Raw genomic sequence first — 24,365 nt, forward strand, 5'->3', positions numbered from 1 at the left:
GACTTTACTCTTTAAACAGATCCTTTTTTCATTGATGATTGTAGAATTACAATTTGTTTAATTTCATCCATGCTTTGTTTGATTGTCCCCCTTTTCTCAGTGTGACTTTGAGTTTGTGTTTAAACATGTCTTCAGCTCAAAGTGAAAACAAATAAACAATATTGAAACTCATGTATTTGAATAAAACACATTTTTGTTAATTTGTGAACATTTGTATTGATCAGGGGAAAAAAAAGTTATTTTCAAGCTGGTTTTTCCCACCCCAATCATTAGTGCACACAATATCCCCCATTTATAATCTGGAGATGCACATCTGTAATATCTTTCAAACCGATAATTTGTTTGTGCAAAACCCCTGAATATTTCAGATAGTTCATCTGCTAGATCTAATTTAGCTGGGGAATTGACATGATTGCAGAGGCGAGCCTAAAATTTGCTGGCCCGGTGTAAGTGGGGGTATTTAAATTCTCATTTTTTTTTCTTTGGGATAATTTTCTCCTGTCCATCATCACCTTGCGTCCAGAGCTGGGAGCATCTTCTTCTGCAAGCCAATCAAAGAGTACACTGTCTCTAAAAGGTCCATTCAGACTTGGCGCCATAAACTGCTTTTTAAAACATTCAACAGCGACAAAACTCTAAATTCAGTCAGATGAGAACAATGCGCTTATTAGTTCTTTAACATCTTATAAAACACAGATAAGTTAATACGCATTGGGGCAGTTGTTGAACACTGATATGTTTTCTGCCCTGAAAAACTCTGCTTTTGCTACAGTGGTTTATCATTTTATGTAGACAGGACTTAATACAACCTTTATGTTTCTTCAGTTTCAAAACTGTGTTGAGTCTTTTGGATAGTGATATTAATGACATACATGTACACCTTTCCACAGATGTAAATAAAGAGATCTGATTTACATGTTGTTGTTTTTTAATCTAATAACAGCAAATGAAAAAGAGGACATTGTTGCATTTGTTCATTTTCTATCCTCACTTTCCATTAATTTAAACATGAAACGGTTATCATATTGCCACAATGAATTTTTTTCATGGTGGTTTATCGCATCCTGTCTAAAAGGGGCTTTACAAACCAGTGTTATTCACCCCAAACTCAGCCGGGAACCCCCAGACCCCTGCACTATTACCACCACCCAATTAATGGGCCATGGAAAATGGGCTCCATTCAAACCGAAACGAGAGACGTAACGCACAGATATGTTTTCCTCATCACTTCTGACCTTGCACATGTCATATTTGTTCTATCTCCGACTGGGGTTTCCTGAACTTCTGTTCATTAAGCATACTCAATAATCTGAGATTTTTAAAGCTAAATTTGTGATATATTTTCTTCTTCCGGAAAGTGCATTGTTTATACTCAGTAGATAGTGAGGTACTGTACCACAGTATATCTTTGTGTCATTTGATTGAGTATAGCTACGATCACTATTTTAAAAAGAGATCTATTTCCACCATGTTTCATTCAATATGTCAATTGAGAGTAAAGTGATAAAGAACCCATTTTCAACTTGTCATAGGCCTTGCCTAAATAGGTAAATCAGGCCTGATAAAAACCCGATTTAAATCGGTTTCCCGATTTTTTCCCGATTTTTTTTTTTCTTCACGGTTAAATAATTTTTTATTTTTTTTTATTTTTTTTTTAAATTTTTTTACCAGATTTTTGAGAACAAAAATGATTAAATCATGTTCATTCTCGAAATAAAAGGTGGGAAAAAAACGATGAAACATAAAAACCCAGCAGAAGTTCATTCCCAATAAGTCTGTGAAGGCTTGAATGAATGCCCCAAGGCAGAAAGATACATGAATACAACTTTCTTAAACCTCCAATGATCTGATTTAATAAATGGCTGCACACCGGATTGGATATGCTCTCCCGCTGCACCGGTGATGGAGAGAGCAGAAATGAGGTGGAAAATGTGCTAAGTCTCCTCAAACTCCAACGCTTAAGGGCTCTCTCCTTCTCCTGTTTTGTCTCCCGTTTTCTTTGTGAATGTATTCTCTACTCTGCCATATGAAATAATCGTGTATTATTTTGGAAGGGACATCCTTTTACAAACACATGTATGTATTAGACAATGTTAGATCTTTAGGCATAGTAAATCCAGCTCCAATGTTGCCAACACTCCTCTTTGATGAAATTTTAGTACTTTCCTTAGGTAATGTATAGAAAAATTATTTTATGATTTGATTATCTTTACTACTACCGTATTTGATAGATATTCTGGATCAGGCATGTGAAGCTATACTTAATTAGCAGAGAAATCAAATGAAATATTAAGCAATGTCCAAATGTAATTTGGGAGAAATTACTTGTTTCTTGGTCAACATCCATTTACCATCAATGTTTTTACTATTTCATTGGTATGAGGGACTAGGAGGGGGAAAATGTAAAATATTTCGATAAATATGTTCTTCTAACCCCCCCCCCCCCCCCAAAAAAAAAGGGAACGGTCAAGCAGACATGAATTCAGAATTAAATGCTTGTGATACTTCAGTTTGTGATACTCATGAAAAATAGGGGAAAATGAATTTGATGTGACTTTTTAAAAAAGAATGTTAAAGAAAAACCTTCCTACCAATGAAGACTTTTTCTGTTAGTCTTTCGACCGATAACAAAGTTGTTTTTACACAATATTGATGATTAATAGGTCAATTACATGGCCGATCTGATAGTGCCTTAATTAGTCTTTGTCTTTGATGATCCACGATGATCAAATTTATTAAGATCCCCAAGCAATTTAGCTCTCTTGCAACAACGCTTCTAGGCCTCATTAATCATGATAGCACGCTTAATTGAGAGCTACTCGTGGAGCAGATATAAGTTTACTCCTTCCAGAGTGAGAGAAAGAGGAGGTACTTGTGAAGGATAAATACAGAGAGAAAAGAAGAGAGAGGGGGAGAGGAGGAAGGAAAGAAGAGTAAATGCAAGAGAGAGAGAGAGAGAGAGAGAGAGAGAAAGTTGAAGTGAGAAAGAGAAAGAAAGATGAAGTGAAAGAGAGAGAGAGAGAAAGAAATTTGAAGTAAAAGTGAGAAAGAAATTTGAATGTGAGAGAGAGAGAGAGAGAAAGAAAATTGAAGTGAAAGAGAGAGAAATAAATTTGAATGTGAGAGAAAGAAAATTGAAGTGAAAGAGAGAGAAAGAAAGTTGAACGTGAGAGAGAGAGAGAGAGAGAGAGAGAGAGAGAGGAGAGAGAAAGAAAATTGAAATGAAAGAGAGAAATAAATTTGAAGTGAGAGAGAGAAATAAATTGGTAGTGAGAGAGTAGAAGAGAGGTGAAGTGAAAGAGAGATAGAGAGAGTGTGGGTGTTATTGTTGAGAGAGAGAGAAAGGAAGAAAAGTAAAGCAAGACTAGGATACAAAGGAGATATGAAAGGAAGAAAACAAATGTCAAACACTGTTTTACAAATGTTTGTTTTAAAAAGGAGAAAATGTTCATTCAATATATTTCTGGAAATTATGAGCGAAGGGGAGAGAATAATTTTGCATATAAAACTGATATCATTTACAAATGGACAGATATTGTACAATGCAGCACCCGGGGAATATGAATGTGATAAAAAGGAGATATGTATACAAAATGACAAACTGTAGTTTCTTCTAAATTTTAGGAGACTGCATAAAGCAAGTCGCTGGTTGGGGTTCCAAACATGAAAGGAGATGCTACTGCTGGACCCAGTGGTTCTCTTCTGTATGTTACCTTCATATTTCCTTGACCTTCATATTCCCACATCTAGCTATCAGGTTATTGTGAATGGACTCGATGGAGAACCATATAACTTAATGTGACACCTCATAGGCCTCTCTTCATCAGGTCGAGATTGTCAATTATCCTGCTATTTGAACTATCTCGATCTCGAATTATCCAGTTAATTTGCGTCTTCATCAGCCCGAAGTTGCAATTAGCGGGATAATTGGTCAAGATAATCATCCCAAGATATCTTGGGCTAGTTTGCAAAATATCCCGCTATTTGTCTGGTGTGTCTTCACCATCCCAAAGATTCTCACTATGCAGGAACGCTGAGCAAATTATCTTGAGCTCGACTTTCAAGTCTCGAGTTCAAGTCTTGATCTGATGAATACGCAATTTGTAACTTTAGGATTATTTCCCAAATCAGAATTAGCGGGCTATTTGGCAATCTCGAGCTGATGAAGACAGGCCTATTGACTCCTCGTTCTGTCTAGTGGACAGACCGGTCACAACCATCATCTATTGTCTATGGATAAGAAATGTTTCCTGAAGACACAGAACCTCAACCGTTTGGGTTTGAACAGGTGTCCATGCATGCAATAGAGGTACTTAACCACCTGACCACCTGCTGCAGTGCTGATGGTCAAGACCTGCTTCATACCCCACACAGCATTCCATTGTCAATGCCCTCTCCCTCTTCCCTCCCTTACCTATTGACTCGGTTACACCCCACTCACATGAACATCTTTCCATCAACCATATGGGTTTGAACAGGTGTCCTGAAGGCACCAAACTACTGGACCACCTGCTGAACTGAAGGTTGATGGTCAAGACGTACCCCTTCATATTCCCACACAGCAACCATTAGCACTGTCTCTACACACTCCAGCGCACCCCTAACACCCCTCCCCCTCAAAACGAGTGTCGTCCATGAGTGTGAACAAGTGTCCTGGATTTTGTGACAATAAACCGCTGGGTCACCTGCTGATGGGTTAATGGTCAAGACCCCTTCACACCCCTAACTATAACCCTATACCCTGTTATCCCCTCAACACCCTCACCTTCATTCAAGTTGTCTATCATAGGGTTTGAACAGATGTCCTGAAGACACTGAACCACTGGATCACACGTTGAAGTATTGATGCACCCTCTTATGCCATTGGACGCAGTCCATTGGCAATGCACCCCACGTACCCTATCAACCATTGTCTGTGAGTGTGTGTGTGTGTGTCCTGAAGCAAAACAATTTAATGGTCCACCAACCAACCTCCCCCCTCCCCCTCCCCCACCCCACCCATTTATACCAATCAACCATTATTTTTGCTTGTACTAACAGGTGTCCACAAAGCACCTGACCACCTACTAAAATGGTGTTGGTCAAGACTCCTGACTCCTCTATAGATACTTCATGCAGTGTTCTGTCAGTGGCACATAATGTCCCAGTAGCATACAGGGGCATTTTATTTTTGCTTGTAAGGTCTGCTAAGACTTGAACCCTCTTTGATTCGAAAGAATGATATTTCATTTAGAGTTCCCTTTGTTGCAACTGTATTTAGATATGGACCTATTCTGGATCTTAAAAGCGATCAATCATGTAATGTCCTTTATATGTTTAGTTCCTTAAATAGTAAATATACAACTGAGATTAGTTCTGCTTTCTGGGATTTATCAAATGTATTAAAACTACATCAAAGTGGAAACTTCCATGAGGAAATTAGTTAAGCGAAGAGAATATCTCTTTAAGGGTTAATATGAATATTACTATTCTGATGATCTTGTTCCTCTTTCAAATGTGTGTTTATGGGTCATCCCTTAATAAGTCCTGACCTACTTCAAGCTTTTTCAGCTCATCTGTGCTGATGAATTTTGTCCGAAAAGAGGATATTTAAATCTCACGGATGAAGTCTTTGTCATGGAAATAAAGAAAAAGATCAAGAATTCAACCAAACTCTAAAGCTCCTCTTTTAATGACCTACATCATGTATATGCGGAGATAAAGCACTGCCAAAAGTCCAGCGATTAGTGGTTGATCTTGCGGTGGGGCCACCAGAACCTCTCGCCCTTGCGAGACTGGACTGCTGTACAGAGTCGATGGGGAGGGCAGGAGAACTCCTCTCAGCCCACACAATCAAATAGGAGCTGACACCTGATCTATCAGTGCGCTGGCAAGGTGCAAGCCCAGCGAGCTGCTGATAAAAGATTGGACCCCCAAGCTCACACCTCTCGCAGCCTGGATGAGAGCACTGTCCTCCCCATTCACACAAATGCAGATCTTTTACCACATTTCATTGGAAATCTTTATAGAGCATTATACCTCGAGCATACACTGTACATGTAGATCTTCATGTGATAATATTCTTATTTGAATAGTGCTTGATACTACGTTTCTAAGAGCTTTACAATGTAGTTATCATTACCCAATCATGAGATTCATTTAATATTCCGCACAAGATGGTACATCTGCTCCACTTCCTGCGAAGGGTTCCGGCCGGCCAGGAACTGTTTTACAAGTGCATGCATTCACCAATCAACAGTAACAGGTACCCATTTAACATTTAGCAGGGAATAATTTTCCTCAAATTTTTTGATTAGCAATTTCAGCCGATGGATAAATATTTCAAATGAAATTCTGTACATTTCTATGGAAGAAAACTGCTACACAAAAGATATTTTGTATAGCAGTCATGCAAAAATGCATAGCAAATTGCGATGCGATACCAGGAAAATTATTCCCTGTTTAGGTGGAGAGAAGCGATATGTAGATAAAATGCCTTGCATATTAAAGGACATCAGTGCCCTACTGGGGATTGAACACATGACCTCCACATCTCGAGTCAAGTGTTTTAACCACTCGACTACAACACCTCTATATACATATATGGCCTATAGCTCTAAAGTAATACTGAGGTTTGAGCATTGTTTTTTTAGAAAGCCGGATAAAAAATCAGGGTCATTCACTCAATTATGGACATTGTATCACAAACTCACCTTAAAATATTAAAGCGGGCAGGACTTAATTATCATGAGTGCACATTGATGTGACCATCTAGTTAAAATTTTGTACACTCAAGCGATGCACATGTACATGTATGCATGGTGTGAGCTGATGCCTTTAACCTCTCCAAAATAGATTTCTTTATTTGATGGTCCCTTTCCATGTTTACCCTATGTCACTTTTCTTTATTGATGATACAGTGAAACCTGTCTATAAAGACCACCCAAGGGAGACATGAAAAGTGGCCTTTGTAGACAGATGGTTTTTGTAGACAAGTTCCTTTAATACATGTACATGTTTTCAAGGGAAACAAAAAAATGTGGTCTTTGTAGACGGTTGGTCTTTCTATACAGGTGGTCACTAAAGCAGGTTTGACTGTACAAGGTTTCTGTACACAATGTTTCTGTATGGAAATTTAGTATGATAGTCCTCTGTGTGAATGAGCTGTATTATTGTTTTTTTTCTGACTCTCTAGGCGCGTCGTCATCATCTCGAGATTGCCAAATAGCCCGCTATTTCTGATTTGGGAAATAATCCCAAAGTAACATATCACGTCTTCACTATCTCGAGATTCGACCTTGAAACTTGAAACTTGACCTTGAGAAATTAGCTTGAGATATTTTGCTCAGCATAAGCGCGTTTTGCGAATCTTTGGTCTAGTGAAGACGCACGGGACAAATAGCTGGATATTTCGCCAAATAGTGGGATATTTTGCAAACTATCCCAATATATCTTGGGATGACAATCCTGACCAAATATCCTTCTAATTGCTACTTCGTTCTGATGAAGACGCAGATTAGCTGGATAGTTTGCGATCAGGATAGTTCAAATAGCTGGATATTTGGCAATCTCAAGATAGTGAAGACGCACCTTGTGTGTCTCACGCCTCATGTCTCCACCTGCCTCTCCCATCCACAAGAATTTCCAAGAGTGTAAGGTGAGATGAAATACGTCTTGAAGTTCAGGGTCTGCATGCTTACACTGAGTAATTGTCCCAAGTACAGATGAGAAAAAGAGGTGGAGAGAGAGAGATAAGAGAGAGACGTAGGCAGACTTGAAAAGAGGAAGGAAAAGATAAATGCAAAGAGATACTTTAAAGAAATTAAATGTACATCCTCATTTAGCTTGCACTGAGTAACTATTCCAAGTTCAGATGAGAAAAAGAGAGAAGTGGAGCGAGAGAGCAAGAGAGAGCAAGAGAGAGAGAAAGAGACAGAGAGAAAGACAGACTGAAAGAGGGAGGAAGGGGAAACAAATATTTAAAAAAATACATATTAATTAATTATACATTCTTATTCTGCTTGCACTGAGTAGTTGTCCCAGGTTCAGATGAGAAAATATAGAGAATTGGAAAGAGAGATAGAAGAAATAACTTACATCTGTTTTTGTGGCCCTTGTGTTGTTGATACCGAATATTTTAGAATAGACAGAGCCAATAGTATTGTTTGGAGAAATCATGCACAGCAACTCATTTGAATAACAAAGGTTTAATTCAAAAGACAAATTAAAAAACTTACAAAGACTGCAAAGTGAATAAATATGAGAAATATTTTCAGACATTCATAGAGGAAAGATATGGTGGTTAACAAACTAAGGTAAAAGAAAGCAAGAAGGAAGAAGAAGAAGAATGGAATGACAATTAGGAAGGGGCAACTTTAAAGACAGAAATACAGAAGCTGCTCTTTCAATTGTCCTTCCGAACAAGGCATTTACAACGACACGACCAATAACGGCACTAATTTGATTGGTGAATACTGGCTTGCCGGGTCTCGTAGAGTTCAAGGTGGGGTCATGTCACTCGGGATAGGACTTGGATAGGAGATGAGTCGACGCACCCCTAACCAATAACCACCGGTAGTATAGGCTGGTGGTCTTTCTGGTCAGAGAGAGTGAGTGGGGATGGGGGAGGGGGAATCAAGTCAGTGGTTCTACATATTTACAACTATTTATCTAGGGTAGGAATAATTATATATAGAAGACTAGTCGACATATCCCTAACCAACAACCACATAGACTGGTGATCTTTTGGTCAAGGACAGGGGGCAAGTTAGTGGTCCCATCATGCATGCTCATGATACATCTAGAATTTGATGAGCTATGAGTCCCCCCCCCCCCCCTCCCTATTCTTCAGCAGCCACCTATATTGAGCTGGTGGTACCTCTTTGGTCAGAGGTCTGAGGGGGCGGGGCAAGTAGTCCCTTGGTCATTATCCCTTTCTTCACTATAGGACATATATGTAAGAAACGACGTCAATATGCCCTATCCAACAACCTCCGGGTATACTAGGCTGATGGTCAAGGGGGAAGGCGTCGGGGCAGGTGGTCCCGTGGTGATGATCTCTTCATCAGGGATAAAAGAACTTGTAATCTTTGCACTTGTTCCATAGATCAGGAAATATTTTGTCTCAATGTCTGGTCATCTATTTTGAGAGATGAAAGAAGGCTCAGGACATGATGATGTCTAGCCATCTGACCTTTGGCTTTGTACTCTGTTCTAGGGCAGTCTCTTTTATCCAGCCTTCTCTCTCTCTCTCTCTCTCTCTCTCTCTCTTGTTCTTTTTTCTTCTTTTTTGTACTCTAACTTAAAATATTTATCAAAGTATCCTTCCAAAAAGATAGTGATAGAGGCAAAGATTGAATTGGAATTTGTTAACCAACACAGTAATATTTTCAAAATTGTGACAAATGAAATTGCATATTTATATTTACATCAATATCGAAACCTAGAGCTGATGATTTTAACAATTATGAGCAATAACATAAAATGTTCCAATCTCTAATCCAATCAAATCTGAGAATTTACAGAGCACCGATATCTAATTGCCTTACTCATGAACATTGCCACATAGCATGAAATTGAGACGGATAAACATGTTTACTATCCAAATTTCTTAGCCAACCATGCATAGCCATGATCCGTACAGAAATATAATTTACAATATCCACAATTGTTTCCCTTTAGATATCATCAGCAATGTTGGTATGATGTTGCATTTGAAGAAGAAGAGCAAGTTTATTGTGGGTTTAATTATGTAGGGGTTAAGTTTGCCCAAGCTTGGTTCAGTGCCACAACAGAGTACAACACGGAAAGTCATTTCGATGTCATTGGTTCATATCCCACTGCTGCCACCTGTTTTGGGAGATAATTTTGTCCATGCCTTACTCTTTTGTGAAGTTGAACCCAGCTTGGGCAAACTGGATCCCTACATTATCAAACATACCGGTACAATATTTTTGTTTTTTTTGTTTTTTTAAAGTAGGGGCTGACAAAAATTAGCCCCTCCCAGTTTAGGGGGCTAATTTTCCATGCTGTACTCTGTTGTTAAGTTGAACCTACATGTACCTGGGCAAACTGAATCCTATGATAATTTAGGAAAATGGGAAAAGGGCTGCCATAAACAATGTTTACAAACAACAATCATCGATTACCCAGAGTCAAATGGCATGCATTTGGATGAGAGGGGGTAGTGATGATTACGCCATGCCTGGCCATGCAGCGGTAAGGGTGTGACATTTCATTGTGTGGGTAGTAGTGGCCACACCTGCCAGCGAAACGTTGCAAAGTGCTGGAAATCTGTCATCGGCGATCATCTGTGATTGGGTCAGAGATGAGGGCGGGATGATGGGGAAATGGTGGGGGGCTCCATGACAGTTTGAAATGGAAAAACAATTATATGGGCCAGGGAAAAAGAGCAAAACAATCCTGAAAGTTCATGACGAAAGACAAGGAGGTGGATATGAAGAGTGGAGGAAGGGGTAGATATGCTTTGAGAAAAAAGATTTGTAGCAAATAACAGTATACAGAGGAAAAGGGTGCATTTTAACCCCCCACCCCCAACAAAAAAATGAATGTTAAGAACCCCAGAATAATACAGAGTACCTTTAAAGAAGCAGAGAGAGAGATGTTTAAAAACTTACGGAGGAAAACCTTTCGACCAAACAGAATTAATTTAAGACATAGTATTAAGATAGAGAGTAATACAAAAGCATTCAGATAATTACTGATTAATCAGTATAATTATAACTTGGCAGCTTTAACAACAATATGGGTATGTTAAAGTAAAATTTAATATGTGAATTAGAAACATATTTTGTAGCAAAATAAATGCATAAGGTGCGCTGATATGAGAAAGAATATAAGACAAAAAATTGAAAGAATACAAATACATTAATACATTGTTGGAGGGGGAAAAAGTAAAATGACTTTCAGATGAAAGAAAGTGTTTCGTAATGAGGGCGTTAGTCAGATGCGCGAGAAGTCGTTTCTATGATTCATCATTGCACCTGTATTTACACATGTTTATGTGTAAATTACATACTCATGTATGCCCTACTTTTTTGTGACCTCCTTAAAGGCCCACTGCACTACTTGTAGCTACTTGCGCCCTCTATATCAAACAATGTCTAATCGGTGACCATTGGTCCCCCATGATCCTCTTTTTCTTATGTTAACTGAGAGCTGAGTTGATGAGATAACCACCTGTCCAGTGACCTTGCTGGGCGCTCTAATCCCTCCTGTAAACTATGGCAGATAAGCTTTAAAGTAAATCCTCAGTTTCATTTTGAAACTGGATGAGGTACTTAAAGACTAAATCTGTGTTCATACGATAAGTTAATTAACTTTCTTTCTCGGCTGAATGATATTTAAAGAAAGATTATATAAAGAAATGTTGTTTAGTGAAAATGCAAGTTTGGGCATCATTCAGATAATGAATCAGCATCCCGCTCTATTTTGAATATCATACTGTACGAAAATTGTACAATTTCTGGTTGTCGCTTGTCGTGAGAGCAATGATTGGCAGCTGTCATGTCAATTAACCTCTTCAAAATTTGTTTCTTTAGACATTTCTTATTTCTTCAGTTGTTTTATAGTTATACAATGATTCTTTATACAAGTTTGTATAAATTTTCTTTGAAGGGTTGAAGTTCGGAACCTGGTTAGTGTAGGAAATTACCTCTGAGCAAAATTTGTCAAAGGAGCATATATATGTGATACTTCCCTTCTCTTATTTTCATATCACACCTAAAGTTTGTTCTTTCTAAATTCAAGATGACCGAAGAACAAATTAAGCTATAAAATTTTATAGAAATGTTTCAATACTTTTTTCTTCTCTTTCTCCCATCGTAGTCAGGATGACGTTGATGTTGAAATATATAGGTTTAGTAGTTGTTGCAGTGAAACTTCCATTAATCTAAAGAAAAATTTTGTTAGAATATCAAAATTAGTTTCTTTTCTTTTTTCGAAAATTAAAAAAGTACTTGATTTTAAAATGTTAAGCTAAGCTGTATATTTTACCCTCACTGATACCAAAAATATAATAATTGGAATAATGAGCATTAAATCTAAAATTATAAATTATAAATGATAAATAGGAATATTGGCAGTTTGGGTAACCCTAATAAAAAACAGTAGCAAACTTTGTATATATTTTAGGCCACACCAAACACTTTGTTAATGCCAGCTTTCAGGCTTTCGCCCTATTCCAAGTCTTGTCACAACTCTCTCTCCCTCTCTCTCTCTCTCTCTCTCTCTCCCTCTCTTGTTTTCAGACTTTACATCAAACAGAACATACAGGGCTGGTATTCTTAAAATATCCTTAACATCATAATCATATGATTTAGATGAAACAACTTTTCGATCCTGCTATTCCATTTAGAACTCACAAAAAATAAACAAAACAGAACAAACTATCTCATCTGTTGAAAGCCTGAAGGACGTTGACTGCTTTACTTTTACACAGGCTTAACACCCTTCTGGCCCGAACAGATGATAATGTGGGATGTATTTAAACCTTGCCCTTGGATGATCAAGTATTTTTCTTGCTCAGTTTCTGAGACGTTAAATACAGTTATCGCATCAGACAGCCTTTCCACCCAAAAATCTACAGTCATCCTTACACCTGTGATGGTTAATAGAAAAAACACGTAAAAAACAAGAGACCAAGTGCGGAGAAGTGCAAAATATGGGGGTTTCTCTCATAATAGTTTTTCAACGCAGATACGCAAAGTCATTAAGGGTCCTTCATCTTTCATTTGCAACCTTGCACAAGAAAACCTGGACAAATTTAGTTGAATCTGATAAGTTGTACGATAGGGAGATGCCGAATTCAGCATTTTTTCCCTCATAACTTTTGTGTACTTTGTGCAAAAGTTATAAAATTACCAAATAAGTTTGTTTTCGTTATTTCTGTTTTTTTTTCCTTTTCTTTTGTATTTTCTTCTTTTATGTACAAATTTTTTGTATTTTCACATAAAAGTTTTACAATTTGTTTAAAGATACTTTTGTAAGATATATAATGGCATTTATAACTTATAAATGCTTATTCTGTGTTTTTGATTTGTTATACCAGTACATGTATACATTTCGCTTTGAATTGTATCTCTTATGACAATACATTAAACAATACAACAAAAATCAGTTTCAGACTTTGATGCTTTTTATATAATAGAGTCCAAGAAAACTGCATCTACCGGTATTCATGCTTATTTACTAGTATACCTTCTCCCCCTCTCTTCATTTTGCTGGATTTGCTCAAGAAATTTTCAGAGAAAACATAATATAGAAAGCTTTTCCATCAGAAAAAGCGGTAAAAGAGAAGCAATTAACTCAAGCTCTAACTACCCAAGCCTCATAATTAGGTCCTTCTTAATCAACTCTAATCAAATTTGTTAACGTGTAGTCTAGTGGGGCAACATGGTGGTCGGGAGCTATTATCTGCACCAAGCGGCAATTACGTCTTTTCCTTTTCGCACCATTCAAAACACGGGCCGATCAGTTACTGTTACCCTCATCAGATCGTCTGGCAAAGGCATCATATTTTCTCTTCGATATGAGGAACGAGGGACCATTTTTCTCTTTTTTTTTTCCCTTCCCCTAAGGATGCCTTATTGTGGTTGAAAGTTCAGGCTACCTTCAAATTAATTTGCAAGGTTACTAATTAGAATGAACTTTCCATATACCAGTATATTTACATAATGTGGAAGGGGGAGAGAACAAATTGGAATGCCAGGTGTACAATGTTGAAATACATACATCGCATTTTGGGGAAATTTTTACAATTTTGACTGAGCGGACACATCATAATGATGTGTCTGAATTTGAGGTTATAATTCAATCACCTTTAAATATTTAAGTTCTTGCAATTCAAGTTTTTCATATTAACTGTCTTGAGAAGGCCCTTTTATGGCAAGTTTTTCAAAGTATTTTGCCTGTAGCTGTCTCTCTTGACCCAGTTTGAGCGGGGTGCATTATGAGAAGAAATGTCTCAGTGCTGTGATCATCTTAATGGTAGCCTAGAGTTAGCAACATGAAGGAATTAGTAGAGAAACTATAGAGCATTATTGTTTTACTGATACAAAGCGTCATGCATATATTGTTTTCAATTCTCTCAATTCAACCTTACATCACATGATATTTATAGAGGTATTATTTTAACAGTTGAGATGGTTGTAATAGTGTTTCTTTCTTTTTCTTTTTTTTAAATAACAATTTGGATTAAAATATAGGAAAAATTACTATTGAAACATTGAAGAAAAATCATCTGTATTTACTAAGGGAAAATTTATGGGTTAAAACGACCTAATCCTTAATGTGTAGCCTTCATCCCAATTGTCACTGTCTATATAATCTTGATTCCTACTGTATTTAATACCTTTTGATCTAATTTGTTGACATTTTTAAATATTTTCTTAAAGCTGAATACACTTTTTAGTTCAGTTTCTTCAATATAAATCGGTTAAATTTTTATTTGAATTAATAAATCAGCTCAATTTTTTTCTCATGATACATGTAAAATCATAGGGGCACAGTAAAAAATGTAGGGATAGAGGAATATACATGTAGTTTGGATTGGAATAACTATTCAACGACATGCAACAAACTTTCTAGCAATTGCATGCAATGGAGAGGGTAGAATCGCTACACATCCTTAAATTTATCTAACAATTATGGCTGTAATATGTTGCAATTCCATTGGGATACCTACAATGTAGGGAATTAATTGTACGTACATGTAGATACTTGTAGCAGTGCATAAGATGTTGATCAAATACCTTGATACGCGGAGCTAGCGATTGATACTCTTGGGTTTCTATTGCTCCCTGTTGCTGATACGCTTTAATGCAATCAATTACAGCAAGTGATGATGGATATTTTCATTGAGACAGGTCTTTAGGCCTCTCGTATCATCATTCCACCTCTCTCTATTTATACACGGCAAGATCCATTACAGAGCCATTGAATGATATCATTACATGCACATCATGAATGTGTTTTCTTAAGGTACAATACTGTGATAGTGTGATGTAGAAGAGGTGTCGTAGTTGAGTAGGTTTTAAAAGCACTTGACTCGAAATACAAAGATTGTGGATTTCGACCCGATACGTTGCTAATGTTTTTTGGCAAGGCATTTATCTATATTTGCCACTCCATACCCAGGAGAGAAATGGGAATGATGAAAGCCTTTGTGTCAGTAATTGCCATATGCTCTCACGGTGACCAAATGGTACGAATACTCCCCAGGGAGTGAAGATGATGCACATTGTGCATGATTGAATCCGATGACCGGGGTAATATTATCTGTAAAGCGCTTTGATAGAGACTGTATTTCGAATAGCGCTATATAAATTAAGATCATTATTATTAGCCTAAACTTTTGATGTCAATCGCAAATAAGTTGCAATTAATATCAACTTATAAGACAGGCCATGGTTATAACTTAAAATGGAAATATTGATGTTAATTTATGTTACCCTATAACTGGGATTAAACATGTGAGACAATACATGGCCAAATACTCAAAACTATGCCCAATAATTTGTAACTTTTGTTTTAATTCTCTTTCCTTGATTTTTCTCCTGCAGGAAGTCAAGAAGCCGCTAGACCTGGTCCTCTCCATCTCCACCTCCGCCAAGATCCTTCTAAACAAGACCCAGGAGGCCCAGCTGGAGCTGAGCAGTACCCAGACCAGTCCCCCCGAGGACCAGTCTAGACCAGGATCCTACTACAGTCAGTCCTATGCCCGTAGTCTGGGCCTGTCGGGGGAGATCCATGATCTGAGGAGCCACATTCAGGAGCTCTATGACGTCATCGTGACTGGATGGAAAGGTATCACTTTTTACGGTCCTTCTATGATTTCCAAGAGGTTGTATGTTCGGGTAGAAAAGGGGTACCAGTCTTCTATTGAACAGGAAAGATATCACTATATACGGTCCTTCTATAATTTCCATCAGGTTGTATGTTGGGAAGAAAAGGGGTACCAGTCTTCTTTTGAACAGGATTTGCCACCTACTGCCCAGAAAGGTTGTGCACCCTTGCTCCTGTGACAATTGCTGCGCATTAATTTCCTACACTACACTTAAGCGAGTTCATAACTCTAACCCTGGACCCTACACTATACCAAAACCCTAACCCTAAACTTAATCTTAAACTTAATTGCAACCCCTACCCTAACCCTATAATTACCCTATCAGGCCTGATAAAAACCCGATTTAAATCGGTTTCCCGATTTTTTTTATTTTTCCCGATTTTTTCCCGATTTTTTTTTTTTTTTCCCGATTTAAAAAAAAAAAAAAAAAAAAAAAAAAAAAAAAAAATCCCGATTTTTTTTTTTTTTTTTTTTACCAATTTTTTTTTTCTTCTCTATTTTATCCTGATTTTCCTGATTTCCCTCTTATTTTCTCTATTCTTCCCAATCTTGCCCTATTTTTTCCCCAATTTTGTCCCAATTTTCTTACTCGAAAGGGGGGAATGTTAAATGCCATTTTTTCCCCGCGAATCCTCTTTTTTTTATTTTACTCAAGGGGGGCGTGGTTGAGGGGAAAACAAAAAACCTATTTTTTTTGTAGTGCTCACTATCACCCCTGCCCTATACCTTTGACGAAATAAAGCTGGGGCAATTTTTGCTGGAGAAAGTGTCCGGCTACAGCCCTGAAAATGTACACAGTTATTATGTAGGTAACAAGTCTGAAAATATAAACACTATAATCAAAGAAAACAGGCAAGATGGAATAGTGGTAGGGCAGGGTCTCATAATTGGGAGGTCGTGGGTTAAAAACCAAGTGGATTCACTAGTGTCCTTTGGTACGGCATTCATCTTACCAATCAAGGCTTGTTTCTTCTTCTTTATATTTTGTGTGTGTGTCTTCAATTTTTGGGTATCCTCTATTTTCTTATTTTGATTATGTCATCAGGAAACCAGTCAAACGATCCTGAAAGTGGAATGATTGGTAAGCACAGGTCTGAATATTCATCATCAAAATCATTGGTCGACTCGGCATTTAAATGTAGCTGGATTAGCAATACTCTATCTTTCTCTCTCTCTCTCTCTCTCTCCCTCTCCCTCTCTGTAACTCTCTTTATACATATATATCTCTCTCTGTCTCTCTCTCCCATTCTGTCTGTATGCGTGTGTGTGTGTGTGTCTCTCTCTCTCTCTCTCTCTCTCTTTCTTTTTTTTTGCGCTGTCTCTGTCTTTCTCTCTCTCTCTCTCTCTCTCTCACTCTATCTCTTTCTCTATCTCTCTATACATATATATATATCTGTCTCTCTCTCTCTGTATGTGTGTGTGTGTGTGTCTCTCTCTCTCTCTATCTCTCTCTCTCTCTCTCTCTCTCTCTCTCTCTGCTAGAGTGGTATATGTACAAAGCAAATGTTCATTAGGACTATAAACTCTGGAGGGGCATAGCTAACAACTTTTACCTACTCACACATCAAAGAGGCCTTGTATTGCAGACAGAGATTACAAATTATCTTTTTAGGGCCAAAAGGGCATTCAATCTGTGTTAAAGTATCTATCTTAATGCCCTTCTGGCTACAAAAAGCAAAAATGTTCATCCGGTGATTGACGGTTTAAGCTTTCAGAACCACTTTCAAACTCTGCTGATTTGCTTCAGAATTTTAACAATATGTTTCCTAACTTCTTCCGATGGTCCATTTATCTACAATGCTTGCTCAACTGCTTGCCCTGGCTACAGATAACTTTGCTTGTCCATTGCTTTGGAACAAGTGCTTCTGTTGTGCCCTGCTCTACACATCAGCTTGTAAATCTGTATTCATGCAATGCTGTAATGTATGGGGGCACAGGGAGCGACATGATCTGTTTGTCAATTTTTGTCACGACATATTTGTAATGTTGTTACTTCTGGATTTGTAATCCCACCTACCCACTCAAATTACTCTTGCCTGCGTCAAAGCCATCCTTCACCAGTCTCGGTCCCCCTCTCTCTCTCCCTCCCCCTCTCTCATCTTCCCACACCGTGAATTCCGGAGAGCGTGAAACGCATCGTGGCCTGAACGTCAGACGCCATTTAGACCCATGTCAATCAGTGTCAGGGTTTGAATGCGAAATAGAAGCCCGGAGTGGCATCCGATTTGACTCTTCATCTCTCACGGATCAATGCTTCTGTCATTCCCATCTCTACACCGCCTATCCCTCCATCATCTCTACCCTCACCGCTCACTGTCCAGCCTTTCATTTGAGATTTCGTCATCGTATATTCGTACTAATTAAAGCATTGTTAACTTTTACTGTAGCTTTATATCTGCACATCTGGATGGTAGCCACTCTGAGATTGGATTCGTAATTCTGTCCAAAATGAAGATTCTCATACATTTTTTTTTTTTTAATTTTTTTTTTATTAATATTTTTTCCCCTTCCACATACATACATTTTTCTACTAATTTTTATGCAAGATGGAAAATTACAGGATTTAGGGGCAAATTAGATTTTTTGAAAAATAAGCACCAATAATCATTGTAACTCTCTCTCTCCTTCTTTATCTACATGTTGTCTCTCTTTAATTTATTTTCTTCTATTTTATCTCACCTTTCACTTTCTCTCTCTCTCTCTCTCTTTATCTTTCTCTCTCTCTCTTTCTCTTGCTCTCTCTCTCTCTCTCTCTCTCTCTCTCACTGTCTTTCTTTCTTTTTTTTGTGGTCATTTATGTTAAAAACCTCAGTGTCTGAATTATATCTATCTGTCTTTCTCTTTCCTTTTCATCTTTCTCCTTTCTCTTTCTGTCTCTTTTTCTTTCTAAATTATCTCTTTCTCTATCTCCATCATGCTATTTTTTTCTTGGTATTAAAGGTAAAGACCAGTAATGGTCATGCGATTGCATTGTGAAAGAAACGTTGTGGAATCGATCAGAAAAGGTTGATCATCTAGCATCTAGCATCTGCAAGGTTCTGGAATCATCAAAATGATAAGAAATTTGGCCCATTCTTCGTAAAGTTACAAGCACTATACACAGAAAGATGTATATGGGACTACCCTATCTCTCTCACACGACCATGAGAGAGATAAATTTACCAAATATATGAATTAGTAGGCGGTTTCCCGGCAATTTTTTTTTATCATCATGTATTAGTCAAAACATATTCTTTCACATGATTGGTAATGAGAGCTTCCATTTCATTTTTTGAAATTGGGGCGTTACCAATACTGGTCTTTACCTTTAAGGTTATTGAAACAATTCAAGCTATTTTGCACTTGATCCCTTCACCCAAGCTAGTGCTACATGAACTATGCGTAACCAAAAAGTTGGTTGAAAGCAATATCTTGGCATCTTTCACCAAAGTTTCCAAATGTCACATTCCTCAAAATAGCTCTCTTCAAGTCTATAAAATAAAAAAGGGGAAATAAAGCTATGTGGGGTCTATAATTGCATCTATTGACTTTCATCTTACACTTCCTCTAGTTGAAGTTCATGTAGATAAAATATTGAGCTTGGTTTAGGGTTTTTCTGCTCTCATGTACATATTCTTTCATTTTTTCCCCTTGTTTCTATGAAAAATATGCCATGGTATATAAAAACCATTAACAAACTTTTAACACAATTATGATACTTGTGTGGCATTTCCTTTCATGCTGTTTTTAATCATTGCTTGAGGGAAAAATAATGGCAATAGAAAGTGGGTGTGGATTTTTAACTTATCCACTTTCATAGATCTATTCTGTTTTCCTATTTATATATTGGTCGATCATTTACCTTACCCTTGTCATTTTTGCATTCTGTATATACACAGTGTACATGTATTTGTTTCTGTTTCTGGCTTCTACAATAACGAACCATTACCATCTCGTCTTGTACATCCATGTGTTTGATGAGACATGAATAATACATATTTTAAACCTTTCCCATGAAATTAAATTATTCTTTATATTGCCTCCAAATATGGTTTTCATACATTTAAATTATACAATTGTATTTTTTTGTCATGGGGCAGGAAAGTAATTAAAATCCAACTAAAAAACTATGCACTCGTCTAATCAATGAGAATCGTAACAAGGGAATTGGGTTCTATTTCTTACATACATGTACACACGTATGGACTATTCCATAACATTGAATAATCCTTTTGAAAATCTGGTCAAGGAGAATAAAACAAATGTTCAGGATTAAATGTTTATGTTCAGACAACATATTTCTACAACATGTGATAAATGTAAATCTTTCTTGTACCTATAAACACAATCCTAGAATTAATTATAGAGAGTTATAGGTTGTATGTAAATATTGCAGATCACTGGTAATATACTGGGAGTGTAAAAATCTCCCTTTTGTTGTTTCCATCTTTGCAGGCTCTGAGTTTGATCCTCTGAAGTTGCGTCTACCAACCGACGCTCTCCTAGTGGTGGTCAACCGTCTCCCGCAAGCCGCATCCACCAAGGAGGTACTTGGTAACCAAAGCAACCGCTCCGCCCTCTCCGACACCTCCACCACCTCCTCGATGGACGGTCCCTGCCGGCCGACGGACCTGGTGCGCCTCGCCAGCAGGCAGCTTCTCACACACCTGAGGGCGCTACAGGGTTACATCCGCGCCACCGTCAGAAAGTCCAGGATTCCCACCGACGCGGATACGGGGGCGCGGCGCAACAAACACGTCCGGTTTGCGGAGCATCTCAACAAGAAGGCGTTCATCTATAAGTACTCGTCTATGTCCTCCTCGGACACTGATACGAGTGGAACGTGAGATATCCATACACCTCTGTTCACATCTCACGTCGTAAAATGCCTTTAAAACAATTCACATCAAAATGAATTGACATAAGTATCATGCAACTTACATTTCTGTATCCTATAACACACAGATAAGCCAGTATGTTTTAAATAGGGGGTAGCGTAAAGTGCAGATAATTTTCTGCTCACCCCTGTTTTCCATTTATTTATACTCAAAAACATCGCCACGGTTTATTGCAGCATATGTGAACGAGCCTATAGTGGCCCCTGAGCCTGGGGCTAGCAGATGAGGCAAGTGTTGCTCCTTAGACAATGAAATGAATCGGTGACACATCCCAAGCCATGCAGGTAGTTAGTGCTTCAAATCAGTAACTTTTTATAACTGATTCTGAATCTTATTTCACCTTTATGCGTTGTACTCAGTTTTACAGGCTTCCGCCAGTAGAAATTAAACTTCTAATCTACAGCTCAACTGTAGTAGATTTAGAAAAGATTTAAATCTGGGACTGCAGCAATTTATGACAAATCATTATGGTTTGGGCCCTGATGATCCCATATGTGCTTAATAGATATTGGCCCAATCTATGCCAAGATAATGGAAATATGACGACTAACAAGGGTTTAGGATACTAAAGAATTTCACCTTCATTAGGGGAAAGACCAAATGTTAGAGCAAACATGTTACATGTAAATAAGAAAGCACATAAATAGTTCAAATTGTTGTAGAAAGTTTGCCAATGCTAGAAGGTACAGTGAAACCTGTCTATAGAGACCACCCAAGGGAGACAAGAAAAGTGATCTTCACAGACAGGTGGTCTTTATGTACAGATTCCTTCTTTAGTACATGTTTCAATGAGAAACCATTTTTAAGGAAAACAAAAAATGTGGTCTTTGTAGACAGGTGGTCACTAAAGCAGGTTTGACTGTACATTGATTACAGGACAAAGTCAACTTGTTGTAAATAGTGTATGAACTGTTGACATTTCTTTGTGTAGGTTACACATATATATATACCTCTCACAAGACAATTGTAGATAACTAGATATAGATAGTTGACTTCTGTACATTATTGGATGTATATCGCTGCTTTTAATAACAGATATTATAATTTAATCTCAATTGTTGATTTTCTTTGTTAATAATGTGTACAGAGCCTGTACAAATTAAAAAAAAAATGAAAATCACATAATGTGTTGTTTACTTGAAAATCATTAATAACTTTTTGTAATATTCAACTGTAAATGCATTCGATTACTCAAACAGTATATATTTGTAGCATGTGTATATAGGTCTATAAATGCAATTCAGTAATCATATTGTAGTTCTTATGACTGGGTAAAACAAGTAGGGATTAGCAATTGTTATACATTAGGATATGACATAGGCCTGTAGTTGCAATGGGTTAAGAATTTAGTAAAGGTTATTACTCAAGGTTCAAAGTTCAGAGGTTAAAGGTCATGATGTGCACAAGAGGTTGACAGAAACGAATGGAATTTCGGACTATGGGACTAAAGGAAATGATATTCAAATTACTGGTAGGCACCAAATACCACAAAATCCATAGTGCTTGGTAGTAAAGTTAGTAAATGAAATATAAATTATAGAGGAGCCAGCAGATTACTTAATGACATTGCATCATTCATCCAAAGTATCAATTTGAACATAATCCTGCCTTTTGCACCAAATTGATCTTACTTTTTGTAACTAAAGTTAACCATAACATTAGTGTGTCACAAGGCTTTGTAAGGCTTATGGGGAAAATGATCCACATCATATATTTGACTCGAGGTAGCACGACTTCATATCGGAACCTTCTGCGAATATTGCTAAGGTTTATATTCATTGCACCTAAGAAAAATGACATGAAAATAAGATGGGCATTATGTGAACCTTGATCTATATTGACTCAATGGGTGTTTGATAGTTTTAAAAGATGTATGTTTTCTTATCGTGGATAGTTATAAGGGGAAAAAGGTACAATTTAATGTAATGATCGGTAAATAGTGCAATTAAATGTAATGATCAGTAAATAGTGCATTGCTCCACACTAAAATGCAGACTTTTAGCTTTACAATAAGTGGAGCATTGTAGTAGAATCTTGAAAATATTATAGCACCAACAACAAAAAACATTAAAAAACAGTTGCACCGTAGAATACCCTAGCAACCAACTACCATAGGTATTTTTCTTCTACAAGTCCATTGCGTATGAATGAACGAGAAGGATTATGTCTGGGAGATGAAATTGCTATCCCCCAATTAAATGGGCCTAGTTCCCCAGTTGGGTCTCTCTCGGTAATGAGGTTTACTGAAAGATGCCGGCTGAAGCGATTAGCGGCCGGCCACCGTGCATGCCGAACATGACCTATAAAGTTGCCCAGACCAAGGCTAAAAACCCTGACCATACATTACAAAGCGATGGTAAAATCATTCCAGAAACGGCATGTGGATTTCTGCATCTGAGAATGGTATCGGTAGAGCAGTTATTTTTAGAAGCCGACTGTACTTAAATTGCATGCTGTAATTAGGTGAAGGGGTGTGAAAATATGCGTAGTGGGTATGGGAATGACAGGTACATTATATGAATTCTTAAAAAAAATAAGGAAGGATTTGAGTTAGATGAAGGTTATGTGAAACTGTGAAGGTCATACAATTTAGATAGAAAAGAAGGATAGTGGTGTATGTTTTCTGTGGGGCTTTAATATATAACTTTAAAGGATTGAGTTTAGTATCATTGGAAGCCATGTAAAAACAAGAAAAGCTTTAAAGTTAATTGATGAGGGTGTGTAATTGCAGGAAGATCATGTAATTCACATGGATGAACATGGACTTATGACTATTAGAATTTTATCTGAGGGGTCTATATTATTTTGTTATTTTTGGAAATGGGGTGAATTTCACAGGAAGTCGTGTAGAAAACAAGGAAAGTTTTAGTTTGGAAGGTAACGAGGATGAATCGTACATAACGGGATCAGAACATCTGTAATTCATATTTTTTTTTAAGTGAATGTGATTATAGTCATTAACATGTTTTTGAGGGGCTTATATATTTTTTTCAATAGAAATTAAGTTAATAGCAATGGAATCTTATGTTTTTCAAAGTGATAGCAAATGCTAAGAGGCAGAAGGGTGTAAGTTAATTCCTGTCTAACACTCAGTAGATGTCTAAGGATTTCAACATGCATCGTCAAGCTAGCACTTTCCATTCTAAAGACTCGTGTCATAAATGTTTGTTGATAGATGTACATAGATAAAGTTCTTGTAAATACCATTGTGTGATAATGAACATAGTAATGCATGTGTGTCACTCCATTGTGAAGTCACTGCCATCTCAATCATGATGTCAATGTATAATTCGGTTTGAGGGATGAGCGCTAGAGAGAAATAGCCCATAATAAATGGATTGAAGCTTAGCCAAGCCCATTGTGGAGTATTTGTCAGTGTCTCTAAGGAATGTATGTATGATGGATAGCGAAACCCCCCACTCGTCTCCTTGATTGCCCCACAAGTCTTTAAGTCCTAGATTAGAATAGGTTGTAAACAGATTATCGGTAGGGGTGACTAGCTACCGGACCATTTTGCAACCCAGCAGGTTTTTGTCAGAGCAGGCGAGCTTGCAGGCGCAAGAGGATCAGGGAGTTGGGCCAATGCTTCCCCCCTCAAAACCTTGGGGGAGTGGCCCTCTAGAAGGGTGCGTATTCTCCAAGGC

The 24,365-nt window shown here is 37.5% G+C and overlaps 1 protein-coding gene across 3 annotated transcripts in view; it reads left to right on the forward strand.

Moving 5' to 3' along the window:
* Window positions 1–21,464, forward strand: part of LOC593633 (kinesin-like protein KIF14) — a 49,379-nt gene extending 27,915 nt beyond the window's left edge. For 2 of the 3 annotated variants that reach the window (XM_011677832.2, XM_011677833.2), the window contains exons 25-27: window positions 15,561–15,804; window positions 16,890–16,925; window positions 20,279–21,464. In XM_011677832.2, the coding sequence (XP_011676134.2) occupies window positions 15,561–15,804; window positions 16,890–16,925; window positions 20,279–20,670 (672 nt within the window). In that variant the 3' untranslated portion in view covers window positions 20,671–21,464. The remainder of the gene's footprint in view (window positions 1–15,560; window positions 15,805–16,889; window positions 16,926–20,278) is intronic. The other variant, XM_011677835.2, reaches the window with a different exon arrangement.
* Window positions 21,465–24,365: the final 2,901 nt, after the last annotated feature.

This window comes from Strongylocentrotus purpuratus, unplaced genomic scaffold (assembly GCF_000002235.5).
Source record: "Strongylocentrotus purpuratus isolate Spur 01 unplaced genomic scaffold, Spur_5.0 spur5_scaffold_4, whole genome shotgun sequence".
Classification (NCBI taxonomy): domain Eukaryota; kingdom Metazoa; phylum Echinodermata; class Echinoidea; order Camarodonta; family Strongylocentrotidae; genus Strongylocentrotus; species Strongylocentrotus purpuratus.